Raw genomic sequence first — 17,336 nt, forward strand, 5'->3', positions numbered from 1 at the left:
TATATCTTATTTTATTTAAAATATTATATTTAAAATTATCTATTATGAAAATAATAATTATATATATTTCATATAAAGTTTTATAAAATATTTATAAACAAATGATGATTGCATATATACTTAAATAGATAATATTACTTACATGTAAAGGTTTGCAATTGTCTCGAACATATCTGCCTGCTGAGCTTTTTTCATCCCAATCTAATTTGCCATGATAGAAGTACTTAGTTTTAGTTTTACGGGCCATACGGTGTGGAATTGTGCCAAGTATACGTTCCATCATCGCTAAATGTTCACGGTTGTCGTGTGTTTGAAATAAAGTAATACCCAGGTACAGTTCGAAGAGAATGCAGCCAATCGACCATACGTCACAAGGCTGAGACCATCCTAATTCTATATAATACATATAATGAATAATATAATGAATAGAATTTCATAAAATGCAATTGATTTTATAGAGATTACTTACCTAAAATTACTTCAGGCGCTCTGTAATGTCTTGTGCTAACAATCGTGCTGTGATGTTCATGATCAAATGTAGCACTACCAAAATCAATGAGTCTAATGTCTGTCCGTTTTACACGTCTAATATCTCTTCGCTTAAAAAGAAGAAACTTCTTTTAAACACTTCAGAGCACAATACTTAATTATATATTATACTTATAGTTGATATAAGTGTCACTTAAAATCATATAGCATTAAATAAATCAATATTATTGTATTGAAGCATTATTAATCTTAAAAATCACTTTTATTATTTTAATATTTTAAAAATTAATTTTCAATTTTTTTTTCAATTTTCATTTATAGTTATTTTGTAACAATTCTTTTCATTTCTATGATTTTAATATAATTAATTTTTTAATTGTAACACGTTTTTTTAAAATTAATTTCATTTTATTAATAAAAAATTAACACATACATAAATTTTAAATAAATTAAGTAAAAGAGTTAATGGTCTTTAATTTAATATATATTATTGATATTGCATTTTACTAATTAAATATATATAAAAATAAATCTCTTAAAATTTAATTATATATTACTACATCATTAATTTTCAATTCCAACCAATTTTCAATATTTAATTAAATTTAATTTTCAATTAAAATATTTTATGAAAAAAATTTTTATAAGTATCAAACTATATTATTCTAAGTCACACGATAAATTGTTTTATATTTATATGGAAGAAGTTCATCTCTCACCTTTTTGCTACTATATATACTATCATAATCGGAATCTACAAATAATATATTTTCTGGTTTCAAATCAGTGTGCGTGAGTTTATTATCATGTAGGAATTTGACGGCATAACATAATTGATATCCAATGTGCCTGACATGTTCCAATGGATAAGGCTGATAACTGTTATCTCTCTGTAAATATAAAATAGTTAATATATAGTAATAATGCATTATTTTATACAATGTATAATATATAAAAATATTACTAAATATAAACATACCAAGAAATCAAATACGCTAAGTCCAAGCATTTCGAAGGCGATACACATGTGTCCGTGATAATTAAACCAATCGAGCATTTTCACGCACAAGCTAAAAGTAACAATAAAATATTAAATGAATGCTGAAAACAATTTAAAAATGTAATATAACAATCAAATGAAGAATCGTGATACATGTCAAAAGAGGGCGACTCTTTTAAGCATTATAAATTAATTTTCTTATTTTGAAATCATTTTATAATAGAAATTACATAAATTTAATATTTAAAATTTTAATATTTAATATTTTTAAATATTTCTAAATATAATAATTTTTAATTTTTATATGAGAATTTATTTTTAACAAAATGAGAAAAGATTATGATTTTATTGAATTCTTATTAATTTTTCAGTTTCCGAGTTATACTTTACTGCAATATTAAGCTGAATGTTATTGTGTTTTACTTCCTGCAAATATTGTTTTTTATAATCGTTACGAGTAATGAGTATCATTGTATAAAATATTTTTAATATAACAGAACTGTGCAATAATATAATTTTCAAATATAGATACATCTATATCCATACTCTACAAAAATTTTAATTATTAAATTAATTATTAAAATTTTAATAATAACTAGTAACAATAATCTCAATATTCTTAAAAAATATAAAATAAAATGTTAACTGAAAAGTTTCTAAAAAAAAAAGAAATATCGAAAATGAAAATTTCGCTGTAAAAATTTTCAATTTATTTTTACTTGAAGAATCACCCTCTGTTCGCCAGTCCAGTCCCCACCAAAATCTAAAAAGCCACGCAAATACTAACTGTTGGCCTTCCGGATCCTTGGTCGCAATTTTCTCTAAAGCGTTTATTTCGAGCTTCGCGGCTTCCCTATACTTCTCTACGTTCTTGATGATTTTCAGCGCCATCACGTGATCCCTGCAAACGTCATTGTACTTTTATTAGACGACACTGTTCACGGACCGTCAATAATCCACATGGCCGGAAGCATCATCGCATATACATAAGTACAAGGCACAAAAGCACGGCTGTTTGAAATGCATCAAAGAATGGGGAGGAAAAATAAAAAAAAGAACAATGGCGTTCAAAGAAATTCTCCCCTAATCGACATCTCGACGAGCGATTTTGCGACAACTTGTTCGCACGTCGAGAAGGCCCGGCCCGTAAAACAAAGTGCAAGGCCATCCTATTATTGCGACTACTTGCGCGTCATTTTGTGACACTGCGGCATGGCTATTTCTGATCCTGCTATGACTCGAGTCGCGCCACCACGCACCTTTGTAATTTTTTTCTGGTGCAAATTATCATTCTGGCTGGATCGAAAGTTGAGAAGAAAAAAGAAAAATATTGCAGGAGGAAAAATCAAAAGGAATTCTGAGGGAAAGGAAAATATACTAGGATAAATAATAATTCATAAAATCGCTTTACTATTAAAAGCTTTACTAATTCTTTTCTATTATGTTTTAGAATTTCTGTTTATTGAAAATTAATTATGGAAAAATTCATGATAAAAAAATATAAAATTTATTATTTATTAAAATCGTTGTTTTAATATTCTAAAATAAATGGCATGTGTATGCATTACTTTCATGTCAGAAATTCGACTATAAAATGAGTAATATATTATTTGATTTAACGTTTCCAGTAATAGAGATCTATCAGTTTATTATTAATTAAAAATAAAATATTAAATATATCAGAATTTTTAAGATATTGATTTTTAATCAAGAATCTATTTTGAAAATTAATCTTAGAATGTTTTAAAAAAACTTATATATTTAATAAATTATGTATGAAATAAAATCGATTAAAAATGAATAAAATATGCAATTCATCATGATTAAAGAAAAAGATAATTTTAATTGTTTCGATATTAGCAAAATTGTATATAAATTATGATTTACTATAATATAATAAATTCTTTTCTATAAGAAGAATAATAAAGTTAATATATACAAACAAATTCTAGTAATATAAGTAATAAATAATATAAGTCAGCTAATTATATTCAATGTAAAATTTTAATATTATAAAAATTATATTGAAGTTCATTTTTATTTAGACAGAATATTTTTCCAACTTGTGATAAATATTTGACAATTTTTTTTATTAAAAATATTAAATTAGATTAATATATTTTGAATTTTTAACAAATTTCTGATATAAAAATAATGAGTCAATGCTCTCTATATCAATATAATGAACCAGTGATGAAAAATAAATTTCTACATGATCTTGTCATTATGAATATTTCCACAATAAATTATCAAAAATTCTCTAAACCTGAAACAAAAATTGTAAAACATACAATAAAAAGGAATTCAACTGATCCTTCAATAATAAAACAATATATGAATATTATATATTGAAAAAGGAGAATAAAGAAAAAGAGAAAAACGCAGACTCGAGGTAGGTTACCTACGTAGTAGTTACGTGAGCTGCCACTTACATTTGCAAGTCCTTAACCTTGACAACTTTTCCAAAAGTACCCTCTCCTAGGGTGGCCAGTACTTTATCTGCAATGTAAAAAGATAGATAAGCGTCCGGGTACATCAAAGACCTCGCGTCCATTGAAGATCATCTTTGTTGCTCAATGAGGCCCTATATTCAATATTTGATTTATTATTGCTAAGATACATTATGATATCTCTAATATATCAATAATAAAAATAGAACTACTTTATTTCACCGATTTTATCAATCTTTTGTCTATATTAAAACAAAAGATATCAAAGAATGTTCCTGATAAAATTCAAATAAAAGTTAAAAAGAGCAACAGAGACGCGCTTTCGATTTGACGTTAGGTCGATGTGTGTTCAGTACGCCATACGTCGTGAACGGATGTATGAATCAAGTGAAAAAAACGGTATCATAGAGCTTTATGTTTTATCGATCGGAACTGCTGCTCTCCTAAAGGCCGAGGTACCCTAATTATAAAAAATCGGCAGCCAGAGGACATAACATTGACTATCAAATCCTGATACATATATGTATATATATATATCTCGTCATTGACTCTTAATAACTTTATGAAATAAATTCAAATGGAAATGTTGATATAAAAAAAAAAAGTCATCAGGATAAATGAGAGTAAATGTCTAATGTCCTCGTGCGCCTATTCAAAGACAGTGGAACACGTCATCTCGAAGAAGACGTATATCGAGGAGATAGCGCAAGCGTGGCCTCTCTTTGTCTCTTCTCCTTCCTTCGCCTCTCTGTCTCTCTGTCTTCGACATCTTTTTACAATGAAAATTAACAGAGTGAAAGAATGAAGAAATTTATATAAGAAGTAATATTTGATACAAAGAAAAATCTAAAAAAATACATAATAATAAAATCCGAGTTGAAATTCCTCTTAACCTATCTAGATGTTTGAAATACTAAAAACAATAGTATACTATATGATAGAATACTAAAAACCTTAGTCATAGATCTAAAGATATCTTATGAATTGAAAAGACAAAAGAGTAATACTAAATTTCAGTCATATTAGTACGCCAAATGATGACAAATGATAATAAATTATACTATGCTATTTTTTAAACAAATATTAACTTGAATTAAATTTGTCATCGAGTGCATCACCAACTTGACGTACAAAGATGGCTGTATAATTTTCTTCCTTTTCTATCTAGTTTTATTATGAGATATCTAAAGTTTTAGTTTATGTTTCTTAGATTCATGACATATTTAAAAGTCCAGTATGTTTAATAATTACAGTTAATAATTAGAAAAATATTCACAACAGTAATAGTTAACAAACTGGAATTTTCAATATAAAGATTATGATGAAATATGAAAAAATTTTTAAACTGAATTTGAATATATTCAAAACAGTTACAATCAATTAATTTATATTAAAACAAAAGTTTATATGTCTATATCATATTATTATGAATCTTACAAATCTAGAAAAGACATAATAGATATAATATAGTAATTAATTTAAACTTTACAAGAATCTTATATAAAAAATCTATAATATGATAGAAAAAATATAAAAACATTAAATATTCTTAAAGAAATAACATTATTTTAAAAGCTAATTTCTAAACTTGTCGATTTTTTAAAATTAATCAAAACTTATTGATTATTTAAATCTATTTCCAATTTCTATTATCAAACATTAATTCGAAATGACATTAGAAAACCATTATTATTTTTGAATTAAAACGTGTAAATTTCAAAATACAATTGAAAATTTTTAAAATGAACAGAATTAACTATTTTCCGGATAAAAAACAGATAAAGGATGATCTTAAATAAGAATCGAAGATTTTTCAAATTAACACAACAATTTCAAAGGAGAATGAAAAATACAAAGAAACATATATCGAACAGACGAGAAGAGAAGTTGAAAGGCAGAAAAGAAGAGATGCGAGTAGAGGTGAACAGAGGCAAAGAGAGACTATGGGCAGATACCGTAGGTAACCGATCCGATCGATCGATCGACCAATCGATCTGAGGCTTGCTTAAATCTACTACAATGAGTGTATTCACGTATTCACGAACATCTATTTGCCAGGATGTCGCCGGATTGGTAAACAAGGTGGCCGTCTTCGTCGTCCTCGACGGAGGGCGGTCGTGGGCTCTACATATGGGCCGGCGGAATCGGTATCAGCGGCGCATGCCAAGAGAGGACCCAATCAGTGGTGTGGAGTGCACCGTTTGGTGGCCCGGTTCACATTGGTCGACGATCGGTCCCCGTGTGTTCGTTTTCATGATGGACGAACAGGAGAAGCACCGACAGAGAACGATTTCCCCACCGTGATGTTGACGATTCACCAGTGGACCAAGAGATGTCGTTGTTGTTGTTCGCATGTTGATTGGTTGAATCGTGGTCGATGGCCCACCACGAAGTTGCGTTGAAGGTCGTGTTGTAGTAGTGATCCCATCGGTCGAGGTTGAGGGTCCACATCCCAGGGCCGTCGCGTCAACCGATCGCCACACACACCGTCATCCACCACCACCACCACGAGGGCGGAGACCCGTGTAACACGCGGTAGAGGACGTGTGTAAGCACGGACGAACGTACGAGTGTGTCGGTGGGGAGGAAGTAGGGGGATACATCATCGTCATCGGTCATCATCGAACCACCCGATCCGAGCGCCCAGTCGAGACCATAGTGACCAATCCGTGTGCCATATCCGTTTCCATTCCATTCCATTCCATTACAACGGAGATGGTAACCCAACAATCAGAGAGAAAGGGGAGAGGGCAAAATGGTTTGCCAAGTCAGAAAGTTGCGGTTACGAATTTTACCATCGGCACAAAGCGAACATTTTTTTCATTTTTTTTTTAAATTACGATTATGATTATTATTATCTTTATCTTTTATTTGTTATCTCATTTTTTAGAGATATAAATATCTTTTTTATTATTTAGTCTATTTTTTTTTTTTTTTTACTTTGATTTTATTATTCTATTTTTTTCTCCTAAACTCGTATATTCGTGTTAAAGTTAGTTATTTTGTATAGTGCATCGAAGGAGCTGTATCGATTCTTTTCGAATTTATTCAATTTATATTTTTAATTTATTACATTGTAAAAATAAAAATAAATATCTATAAATTTTTAATTTTAATAGAATAAATATAACATTTTATAAAATTAGAAAAGAAATTAATTTCTAATATATTAATATTATATATTAGAAATAATATTTCTAAATTATTCTGTAGATGGAAAATGATCGTTGAACAGTTCTTTCGAGTGCGCTCATTATTATTTTTTCTCTAACACGCTTGGAGAGGTCATCTTTTCTCTAATTTAATTTTTCTTTATCTTTTTGTTAATTAATATCAATCATTGGTAGAAACTCGGTGTACTTACGTGAATGCGCCAAATGAACGCGCCATGGCGCACGATCGGTCGTTTCGATCGGTCGCCGCGACGCGTTCGAGAGCGCAATAGTGTGAATCGATCGATCGACACTTCGAGCCTACCTTATCGACGCGCGAAATTCAAACCGATGCATGATTTATCATGTATGAATACGCGGACTATGATCTATTTTTGGGGGGGAGAAAGGGACAAAAACTGTGGTACTCTGTCGATTATTTCTTAATTACATAGAGAATGTTTTGATGAAAAACAAACAATATTTTTACATTGTAAAAATATTCAAATAAAAATATAAAAAGTATAAATGGAATGTGAAATAGAAAATTCAAAAGAAAATTTATCACAGTGGTTTGAAAAATATTGTGAATTACAATAGTTAAACAACTTGCTGAATAACTGTGGTTTCGATAATTTGTTGACATGATGCCAACACGCAATTATTTCGGATTAGTCGAACATCAACATTTGAGGATCGAGAATTTTTCAACGCCGATGCGACAAGTATAAGTTGCTAAAAAAAAAAAATTTACATATGTAATTCAATCAATTTTTCTCTGCTAAAATAATTTTATTATCCTTGTAGAAAGAATTGGTGATGCTTCGAAAGACGTTTGTCGAATATATTTATATAATCCGTATTTTTAACGCATTTTTAACTGGATAAAGATAATGCACTTTCAAAAACTATAAGTAATCTAATTTACTTTTACTAACTTAATATACATATTATTCTCATATATTGAATATTTATTTATTAAAAAATATATACGTGTTTCCTATTAAATAAATATGTATGTTTCCTAAAAATATATATACGTTTCCTATAAAGAAATTATTATATATTGCATATTATTTTCATTTATATATATTGTATCATAATTAATTATGTATCAACAAAATATTTATATATTCATGTATATAATTTTCTTATATGAATATAAATAATGTTATTCAAAATAGATTATATTTTTTAATTTGAATGATTTGATAGCAAAAGAGTTATTTAGAGATGTTTAGATTTGAATAATTCGCAATTGAATATTTACTAAAGCCAGCAGTTTGTGCGCATATTATAACTTTAGTGGATTTTATTTTTAGAAATTGAACCAAGGTCTGCTATAGCAGAAATTAAAAAAAATATTAAGTAATCATAAAATGTAATTAAAGTAATACAAAAGTATAGTATATTAAAGTATATTATAAAGTATATTATATTATGTAATATAGAAATATTTATAATTAATATATATGAATACATATATTAGGACTTTAATTTTTTCTTTTACTTATCAAAAATAAATGTTATAATTATTAAGAAAATATTAGAAAATTATTATAATTAATAAATGCTAAAAATTTTCATATATTTCAAAATTTTTTTATAATAATTTATTTCTAAATATCTAACAAAAATAGAGAGAAATCCAAATAAACTTTAATAAACAAATAACTTTAAAAACGACTTAATAGTTGCAATTTATATATTATTTAATATATACGATCAAATTTTAATACACAGTACTTATTTTTATTTTCAAAATAACAATTTTTTATCTACTTTTAATTTTGAAAAAGAATTTCCAAAAAACTTAGAAAAAAAAAGATATATCATTTATTCATTTTTATAGATTGTATTATTACAAAGATGATGTTTGAATCAAGGAAGAATTTGTAAAAAAAAGATGATTGATTCATAAATCATTTTTAGAAAATTATTTTTATTTTTCAAATTAATAGAATTATCAATGAAAATCTTGACATTTTTTGCTATTTTTGTCATTTGAAATTTATAATATAACAGATAATGCGTATAAGTAATTTAAAAACTTTCATTTAATTAACTGTAAATCATTAAAATTAATATTTAAATCTTAATTCTTTTGAAATATTTGGGGATTTTATTGGAACAATAAGCTTCATTATATTTACTGATGCAGAATGCAGAATGAGTCCGAATATGTAGAAAGTACAAGTATTGATTCTAAAAAAATTAAATTTGAAAGTTTTCCTATTATACGATTTCTTGATTGTATATATTCAATCTCAATTTTCTCAAAAAACAAAAATTTATTCAATAAAATTTTATTCTATATTTTCATATGTAAAATAACTATTTTTTAATAATTTATATTCAATTTGGGGAATTAGTCAATTTCATTTATATTTAAAAATTTTTATTCTATATTTTCGATTCATTTTTTTTACATAGAATCAGTTCCTATTCAAGTTCTACTGTACTTTCTATATATTCTGACTCATCTTATACACTTTCGAATTTAGTTTATCGCAATTCGGAGCATATTTCACGTTGATAGTGCAAGATTTATAATTTAACCTAAAAAAATTGTAAAGTGTGTATTATGCAATTTTCAATTTCATTATATTTTTGTTACATTAGTATATAAAGACAAGATTAATATATTATTATATAAACTTTATTACAGTTGTGTTTCTTATGTGAATAGTTGTTTATAATTATTTTATAGAAATATTTCAAAAGTTTAAAAAGACGAATGACATGAATATAGATATATTTGATCAAGATATTGGTTAACATTAGTAATGATGATTTAATAAATTATCCGAAAAATAAATCCAAATAATTTCGATGTAGACATAGATATAAATGTAATTAATAATTGTGTAAGAGATTCTTGTTAGAAATTCAGATACCCTGAATCAGATTTATTTTCTAAAAAATTTATTTATGTTATCTTCTTTATATATCTTATCATACAAATGAAAAGATTAAAAATTCATCGAAAAGAAAAAAAAAGTTAAAAAAATTAATTATTCAGAAATTATATATATATATATATATATATATATGATATTATGATCATGTCTTGCAATATTTTGCTTAATGTAAATTATTAGCGATAATTTATTATTAAATTATCTAATCATTCATCAATATGTAATGCAATGATATGGTAATCCATATAAACTTCTCATGTCAAAATTATATTTCAGTTTTTCCAAAAAAGATTTTAAAATTTATTATATTGTGAAGATTTTCGACAATCCGAAGTAAACAATCTTTAAAAAGCTAGAATAAATTCTATAATCAACGAAAATATGGTAAAATTTAAACTTTGAAATGATACATAAGATTAAAACTTTTAAAATAAAATGATAAATAAAAAATATCATTTCTTTTCAGGTTACATCTATAATCTGAAGTTGTACAATGGAAAAAAAAAATCGAATCAATTTTAATAGAAAGAATTGTATGAAAATTAATGTCTTCTATTCGAGAAAATGACGTTACGATATACATCGATCATTTTTTTATTTCAATTGCAATTGATCAAAGCATTATTTACAGCTGTCAGTATTGAAACATGGAAAAATATTTCTAAATTAACAAATTAGAATGTTATGAAGTTGAGTTTTTTTTAGCACTGCAATGATGAAATTATATTTGTAAGATATTAAATCAGCACTTAATAATTATTATGGTAAATAATTATTATGATAACAATAAGAAAAAAAATGAAAAAAAGTTGAAGCAAGAAATTATATTTTTATAAAAAAAAAAGAAAGAAAGAAATAAATAAGTTACGTAAATCTGATAAATCTAATTTGTCTATATAACTATGATGGAAAATCATGCAAATGATAATTGTCGTAAATGCTCACATTATTCATGGTCAATTGAAGAAGAAAAATACTATTATTAAATTTTTTGATATTTCTGGCAGAGCAAAGCATATTGATATAGATAGAATGTAAGAATAAAAAGACATTCCTCACATGAAAGATCATCGAGTGAAAAATGTTTTTATATAAATATTAGATTATATATGCCAATGCAAAAAAAATCAAAAGAAAAAATGTATCAACTGTTTAAAAACAGTCTCTTGAAGCTTCTAAAATATTCAAGCTTTTAAAATATGTTTTATAAAAAAAAGTTTATATAACATTACAATTAATTATCTTTGTATATATTAATAACATACATATTTCTTTGTTGAATGTTACTTTATCAATATATAATTTAAATATTTTAATAAATGAATTTTTTTCTTTTATTTATATTTTTATAAAAAATTAATATTTATTAAAATTTTGATTTTTGATAAAATAGATTATTTTAAAAGGAAAAAAAGGAAAAAAAATATTTTGGATTCAAATTTCTCAAGCTTAAAAATCAGATATCAATCTATTTTTATTTGGACACTATTATAGAAGGAATTTTATCTCACTATATGTTATTTTAATGATTGATAATTTTTAAAGTGTCATCATATGTTTTGAATAGATTATATCTATCAGAATTATTATTATTATTTTTTCTTTTACTATACTCAAAATTGAATCAATTATTTAATCTTTCAAAACAATTTCTCATTTTATAAATTCGTGATGATTGCAAAGACATGGTTTATAATTAATTAATTTTCTGAAACGATCCACACATACTAAACTGTGTTGCAATGTATACATAAATTCTTTTATTCCATATCGATATTATTGATTTTTAATGAAATGAATGAAATGAAATGAATAAGGAAACATTTTCACATTGAAATTTGCATCTGAATATTATATCTTCCTTATCAATCAGTATTCTGTATCGATACAAGATGATATCAACTTCATTGCAATCTGCATCACGAAAATCAATGCATATGTTGCAACATGTTTGTTATGTATAGGTCATATAAGATATGAACATGTCCATGAATAATATGCATGTTCTGTTTGCATACGTGCTGAATATCCATATCTTATAGCAGTATGTTACCTGTCTGCAATGTTGTCTGTCTGCAAATTTTAATATACAATAATATATCAATAGACAATGTTTCTAATATTAAATTTGTACACGTTTGAACAAACATACCAATACATAATTGTTGCAGATTATAGTTATTGGGATTGAAGTTATAAAGTATAAAATTTCAATTATATAATATTTCATCTCATTATCACTTATATATCATAAAAATATTTAATTTTCTTTAGATAAAAGATCAAAAAAGGATTTATAAATAAAAATTAAAGTTATTTCAATTAAATTTAATTATCAATTTTATATTTTTCTATAATTTATATTTAATATAAATAAATATAAATATTAAATAAATTACGATAAAATATTATAATATAAAACTCGTTAGCCAATATGATGGATCACAAAGGATTAAGTTTTAGCACAGTATTAACACAGAATAATCTAATATTTTTTTATTAAGTGATATACTTAAAAATCTTTGAAAAATTTTAATTTTTTTGAAATAATTATTGCAACTGACTTTTATTTATATTCGTTTTTATATATTGAATGATATCATATATATTCTATATATCATTTATATATTTATAAAACATTTATTTATATTATATTTTTGAAATTTTTAAAAAATTGATTAATCTTTGGAATATAAAGTGGAATACTGTTGGCTGAATCATTTATCTAATTTTTTAAATTAACATCAACTATTAATTTAATTGGATCAAAAATAATCTAGAAATTATTCGATTTTGAGAACAGGATATTTTTATAATAATGATATGTTATGATATGTGATATATACTATAAAATAAATATAAAAAATAAAAATTATATACAACTTTCTGAAAATAACTACAGAAATTTATACATTTTTGAAAGAAAATTTTAATGTAAAAAAACATGAAATATAAAATATTTAAATTAAATTTTATATTATGATGTATATTTAAAAATTGAAACAGATCTTTATTTCAAATTATTTCAAATTTTTTAAATTATGTTTATTAAAATTTAAATTCGCATAAATATTTCCAATGTAATTATTATTAATAAAAAAAAAGAACTTTTAATTAATATTCCAAAAATCTAAAGAAATATTCTATCTTCATAAACTTTTGTAACATTCAAATATTGCGTATAAACATTTCTTTTTTTATAATAATATGAAATTTATAATATAATATAAATAAATGTGATAATCATATTAATGCTATATAAGGTGAAATTAGTGAATACGAATCAAATTTGATATATAAATTCAGATTTTATATTAATATGCAAGAAATAAGTTATATGCTAATAAGTTATATTTTATTATAACTAATAAAATATGTTCCATTAATTGTACGAATTTCAAATTCCCTTTACTGTCTTTTGAAGCATCACTCGACATTTTAAATTATTTCCTATCAAATTATTCTCACGATGATTAATAACATTTCGATAAGATAGCTCGAAAAAATAAAAAAAATTTCAAGGATATAATTCTCAGGTCATTTATCATAAATAGATATCTTATATTGGACATTGTACAGACATAGATATCGATTAGTAAATCACCGTATCGCTAATATTGGCGGGATTTCAGCCAAGGATTTGTTAACCCTTTCAGCACTATAAATAGACAGACATAATTCCATATATAAGATAATTCATGCAATTATAAAAAACCGTATTCAATTGAAGTTAGAGAAAAATGTGAAATGTGAAAAGAAAGTAGTTTTAAAACATAACAGAATAATGAGACAGACAAAAAGAAAAATTTTCATTAAAAATAATATAATAGCAACCACAAAATGTATGTTTCAAAAGAGTATATAATAACAAATATGTAATTTATTTTTTAATTAATTTAAAAAAATTTTTAATTAAATTTAAAAAATTCAAAAAGATAAAAATATACTTTGTTATAATTAAGTAAATCAGCTTATATATAAATAATATATAATATTTCTTAGATGCAATGACAAATAATATTCAATAAAAGTGAAATGAATATTTTAAATGTTTCTGAGAACCAGTACTATGTATAAAGATTTTGCATGTATTGAAGAAAAAATATTTTTTTATTGAAATCTGAAAAATTTATCTATTCTTTTTAGTATCTTATCTTTTTTTCAAACAAAATTTCAGCTGCTAATCTCAATATTTTTGTTTTTGAAAATAGACAACAACAAATATTAAATCCAATTTGAACCCAACGAAAAAAAACTAAATATTTATAAACCAAAGCCAAGCTATATTAATATCAACTCACACATTTTTACTTTTTTTTTAAGAACAAGTAAAAGCTTAACTTTGGAATTATCAAAGATATAAGATATAAAACTAAAAAACATATCATTTCATTATTTGTTTCTATAATTTTATTTAAATTATTATTTTTAGAAATAGATTAGACTTACAAATACTTGCTATAAATGCTGCTTGATTTCAACTTTCTATCTTTTTAAATGTGAACATAAACATAATGAATATTATAATCACAAAAATTATTTATGGATTTAAAATATCTAGTCCCAGATAATATCAATTTAATACTATTATATTTTTATTATAAAAAATTATAAAAAATAAACAAAAAATTTTATACGAAAAATATGTACCTATATTATCACTTTTACCACTATTACTTACTAGCACACATTATTATACTGAAATCAACCAGTTTATATACTATGTAACGGTCACTAGTCTTAAAATTACAAATTAGAAGAAAGAAATCTATGATCAATCATTCTTTTTTTTTTTTAATTAAATAAAAATTCTGGGATACAGCTTTGGCCTCATTGATAAACCGAACGAATCGTATTATAATGAAATCAAACAGTATATCCTATAATGTATATATAAATATTAATTTTAAAATTGCGAATTAGATAAAAAAATCTGTAATTAATAGAAGTGTAAATTCTTCGGAATTCGAAAACTTCGGAACAGATCGGAAAAATTCGGATAGGATCGGGCGAGCTCTTATTACTCTCGAGTTGGTGTCCTGAAAATTTCAAGATCTGAAATTAAATTCGAAATGTGATTCTAAGCATAAACGGGCAATAATAAAATTTAGCAAATTTAAGACAAAATAGAATAGAAAAATGACAATTTCATTAATATTAAATATTTTAATACAAATATTTCGTCTTTAAAATTTGTAAATCAAATTATATAAAATTAAAAATAACTAAAAACATTATACTGTTATTTATATTTGCAACTGGCAATTTTAGAGCGAGGCCATATACAATTTTCAAATCCCTAAAGCTAAGAGCTACAAGATCTCGCTATTTAAATAGATGTAAATATTCAAAATATAAAATGATATAAATAAAATAAATATAAAATGATGAAATAATATATAAAATGATATAGGATTGTAGTTGTGAACGTGTCAACTTCGAGCAATAACGAAAAATATTAAGATTTTCGTCCAATCCCGTCCGAATTCCCATTTGAGTCCAATTCGGCTATTTGCATATCTCTAATTATCAATCACAATACTTCTCCTCTCCAATTAAATTAAAATTCTAGTGTACATAGTTCTGGATTTATTCAAAAGAAATCATATTTGTCACATGACTCAACCCGATATCATACATATATTGTATTTAGCGCTGAAAGGATAAACAATAGGCAAACGCACAAACAGCTCTAAAATGGGAAGATGGCAGCATAGGGTAGGCACGCAACAACACAGTAGTAGCAGCAACAGGAACGAGGGTTTTTTCAACGAAACAACGCTATTTTCGTTCATCGACATCCACGGAGAATCCGCGGTTCGACAACTTACAATCGCGTGTTGAATCGCGTCCACGTGGTTGTCAACAACACTCGCGGCCATCGCGCTCTTCGACGCGTCTTTTCGTTCGCTTTGGCGCGTGCTTTTCTTATATTTGCTGGCGATTTTGTCCGTGGTACTCGGCCTCATCTTCACCTGGCCACCTGCCGCTAACTGGCTGTATGTCTCTTCCATAGCGGCGTATTTTAAAATCAAACTTTGTATCTCCTTTCGTTTCGCTGCTCTCTCAGAAATGGCTGGATCACTTTCTTCAACCTCGATTGTTGCAACAGCAACATTATCGTTTGTCACAGTTTCTTTAGCCACGCTGCTAGTCGGTGTCTTATCAGGATCTTCCTCGTTCTTCTCTTTCGGTGTCGAAGATTCCACTTTCATAGGTCTGGCTAGTCGAAGAGCAGTCGACGAGGACTCCAATTGTTCACTCTTTCCATTTCGATAGGGTCTCACTTTTCTGGTACGTGTCTCTGCATGACCAGACTTGTGTCTTCCATACCTTTTGTAGGTATCCGAGTTTAACAATGAGTGTTTGTCCGTGCGATGATATCCGGGCGTCTTATCGCGCTTGAACTCTTTCACATTGGAGGATTTTACATAAGGATATGCTTTTTCAGAAAGAACCACGCTAGTAGGACTCTTGATCACGGTGCGGGTCATCGAAGGTTCCAAAGTTTTCTCATCTCGAACGAATGGACTGTCTTCGCGGCGAAAATACGTGTCTCTTTCGCGAGTACGTGGTCCATAATCGACCGAGGGACGATCTGTATGCTTCTTTCTGGAATATTTGTCCAAAATGGTGCAGTACTTGTCCTCTATGCGAGCCCTGGCGCTGTTTAATTGGTTAACTATAGGAGAATGTCTGGTAATAATTGTAGGTTTGTTCACCATGTTGTCGTTCACGGTCGACGTCCCGCGAACTCTGGTGGTCAGTCTTTGCAACAGACTCGAGCATGAGTCACTGAGTAGTTGAGTGACGCTCGTGGTTGTCGAGGAACGTGCGTACCGATTTCGCCGGCCCGCCGAATCCTGACGAGACGTCGACATATTGTCGCGTGGCGCGAAGATGAACATCGAGATGCAGTTTCAACGCCCACACGGCTGCTCCTCTGACGATTCAACGACTTGAGAGATCGTGGCGAGGAAAATTACTCTGAGCCAAATAGAAACTGTAAATGTCTAGTTTGACGATTTCTTCCGATTTTGACAATATCTAGTTTTTTCTTTAGAAGCTTTATTTCGCCAAAACAAGATTTCAATTCAAAGAAAGCTTATATAAATATTATATAAATTTTCATTAATTTTGATATTTGATCAGATGTTGATTTAGACGGATTAGTTTTGGAAGTGTAATGTATGCCAGAATATAAATAATGTTAGATTAAATTTGTAAACACATTGTAAACATAAACTAATTGAAATTTGAATATATTTTATTACTTTTTCATATTGCAAAAATATTTTTTGCATGGCCGAATAAACATTTTCTA

At 26.4% G+C, this 17,336-nt stretch overlaps 1 protein-coding gene across 11 annotated transcripts in view; it reads right to left on the reverse strand.

Moving 5' to 3' along the window:
* LOC108002549 (serine/threonine-protein kinase Doa) overlaps positions 1-17,336 on the reverse strand; it is an 81,769-nt gene that overhangs the window by 1,598 nt on the left and 62,835 nt on the right. For 9 of the 11 annotated variants that reach the window (XM_017064314.3, XM_017064298.2, XM_062083283.1 and 6 more), the window contains 7 exons: positions 5,985-6,063; positions 3,922-3,988; positions 2,277-2,390; positions 1,469-1,559; positions 1,209-1,379; positions 470-599; positions 143-393 (listed from right to left, as the gene is read on the reverse strand). In XM_017064314.3, coding sequence (XP_016919803.1) covers positions 143-393; positions 470-599; positions 1,209-1,379; positions 1,469-1,559; positions 2,277-2,390; positions 3,922-3,988; positions 5,985-6,063 — 903 coding nt within the window. Of the gene's footprint in view, positions 1-142; positions 394-469; positions 600-1,208; positions 1,380-1,468; positions 1,560-2,276; positions 2,391-3,921; positions 3,989-5,984; positions 6,064-15,843; positions 17,016-17,336 lie in introns of all 11 variants that reach the window. The other 2 variants (XM_017064281.3, XM_062083281.1) reach the window with 2 other exon arrangements.

The sequence above is a fragment of the Apis cerana genome, linkage group LG12 (assembly GCF_029169275.1).
Source record: "Apis cerana isolate GH-2021 linkage group LG12, AcerK_1.0, whole genome shotgun sequence".
NCBI lineage: Eukaryota > Metazoa > Arthropoda > Insecta > Hymenoptera > Apidae > Apis > Apis cerana.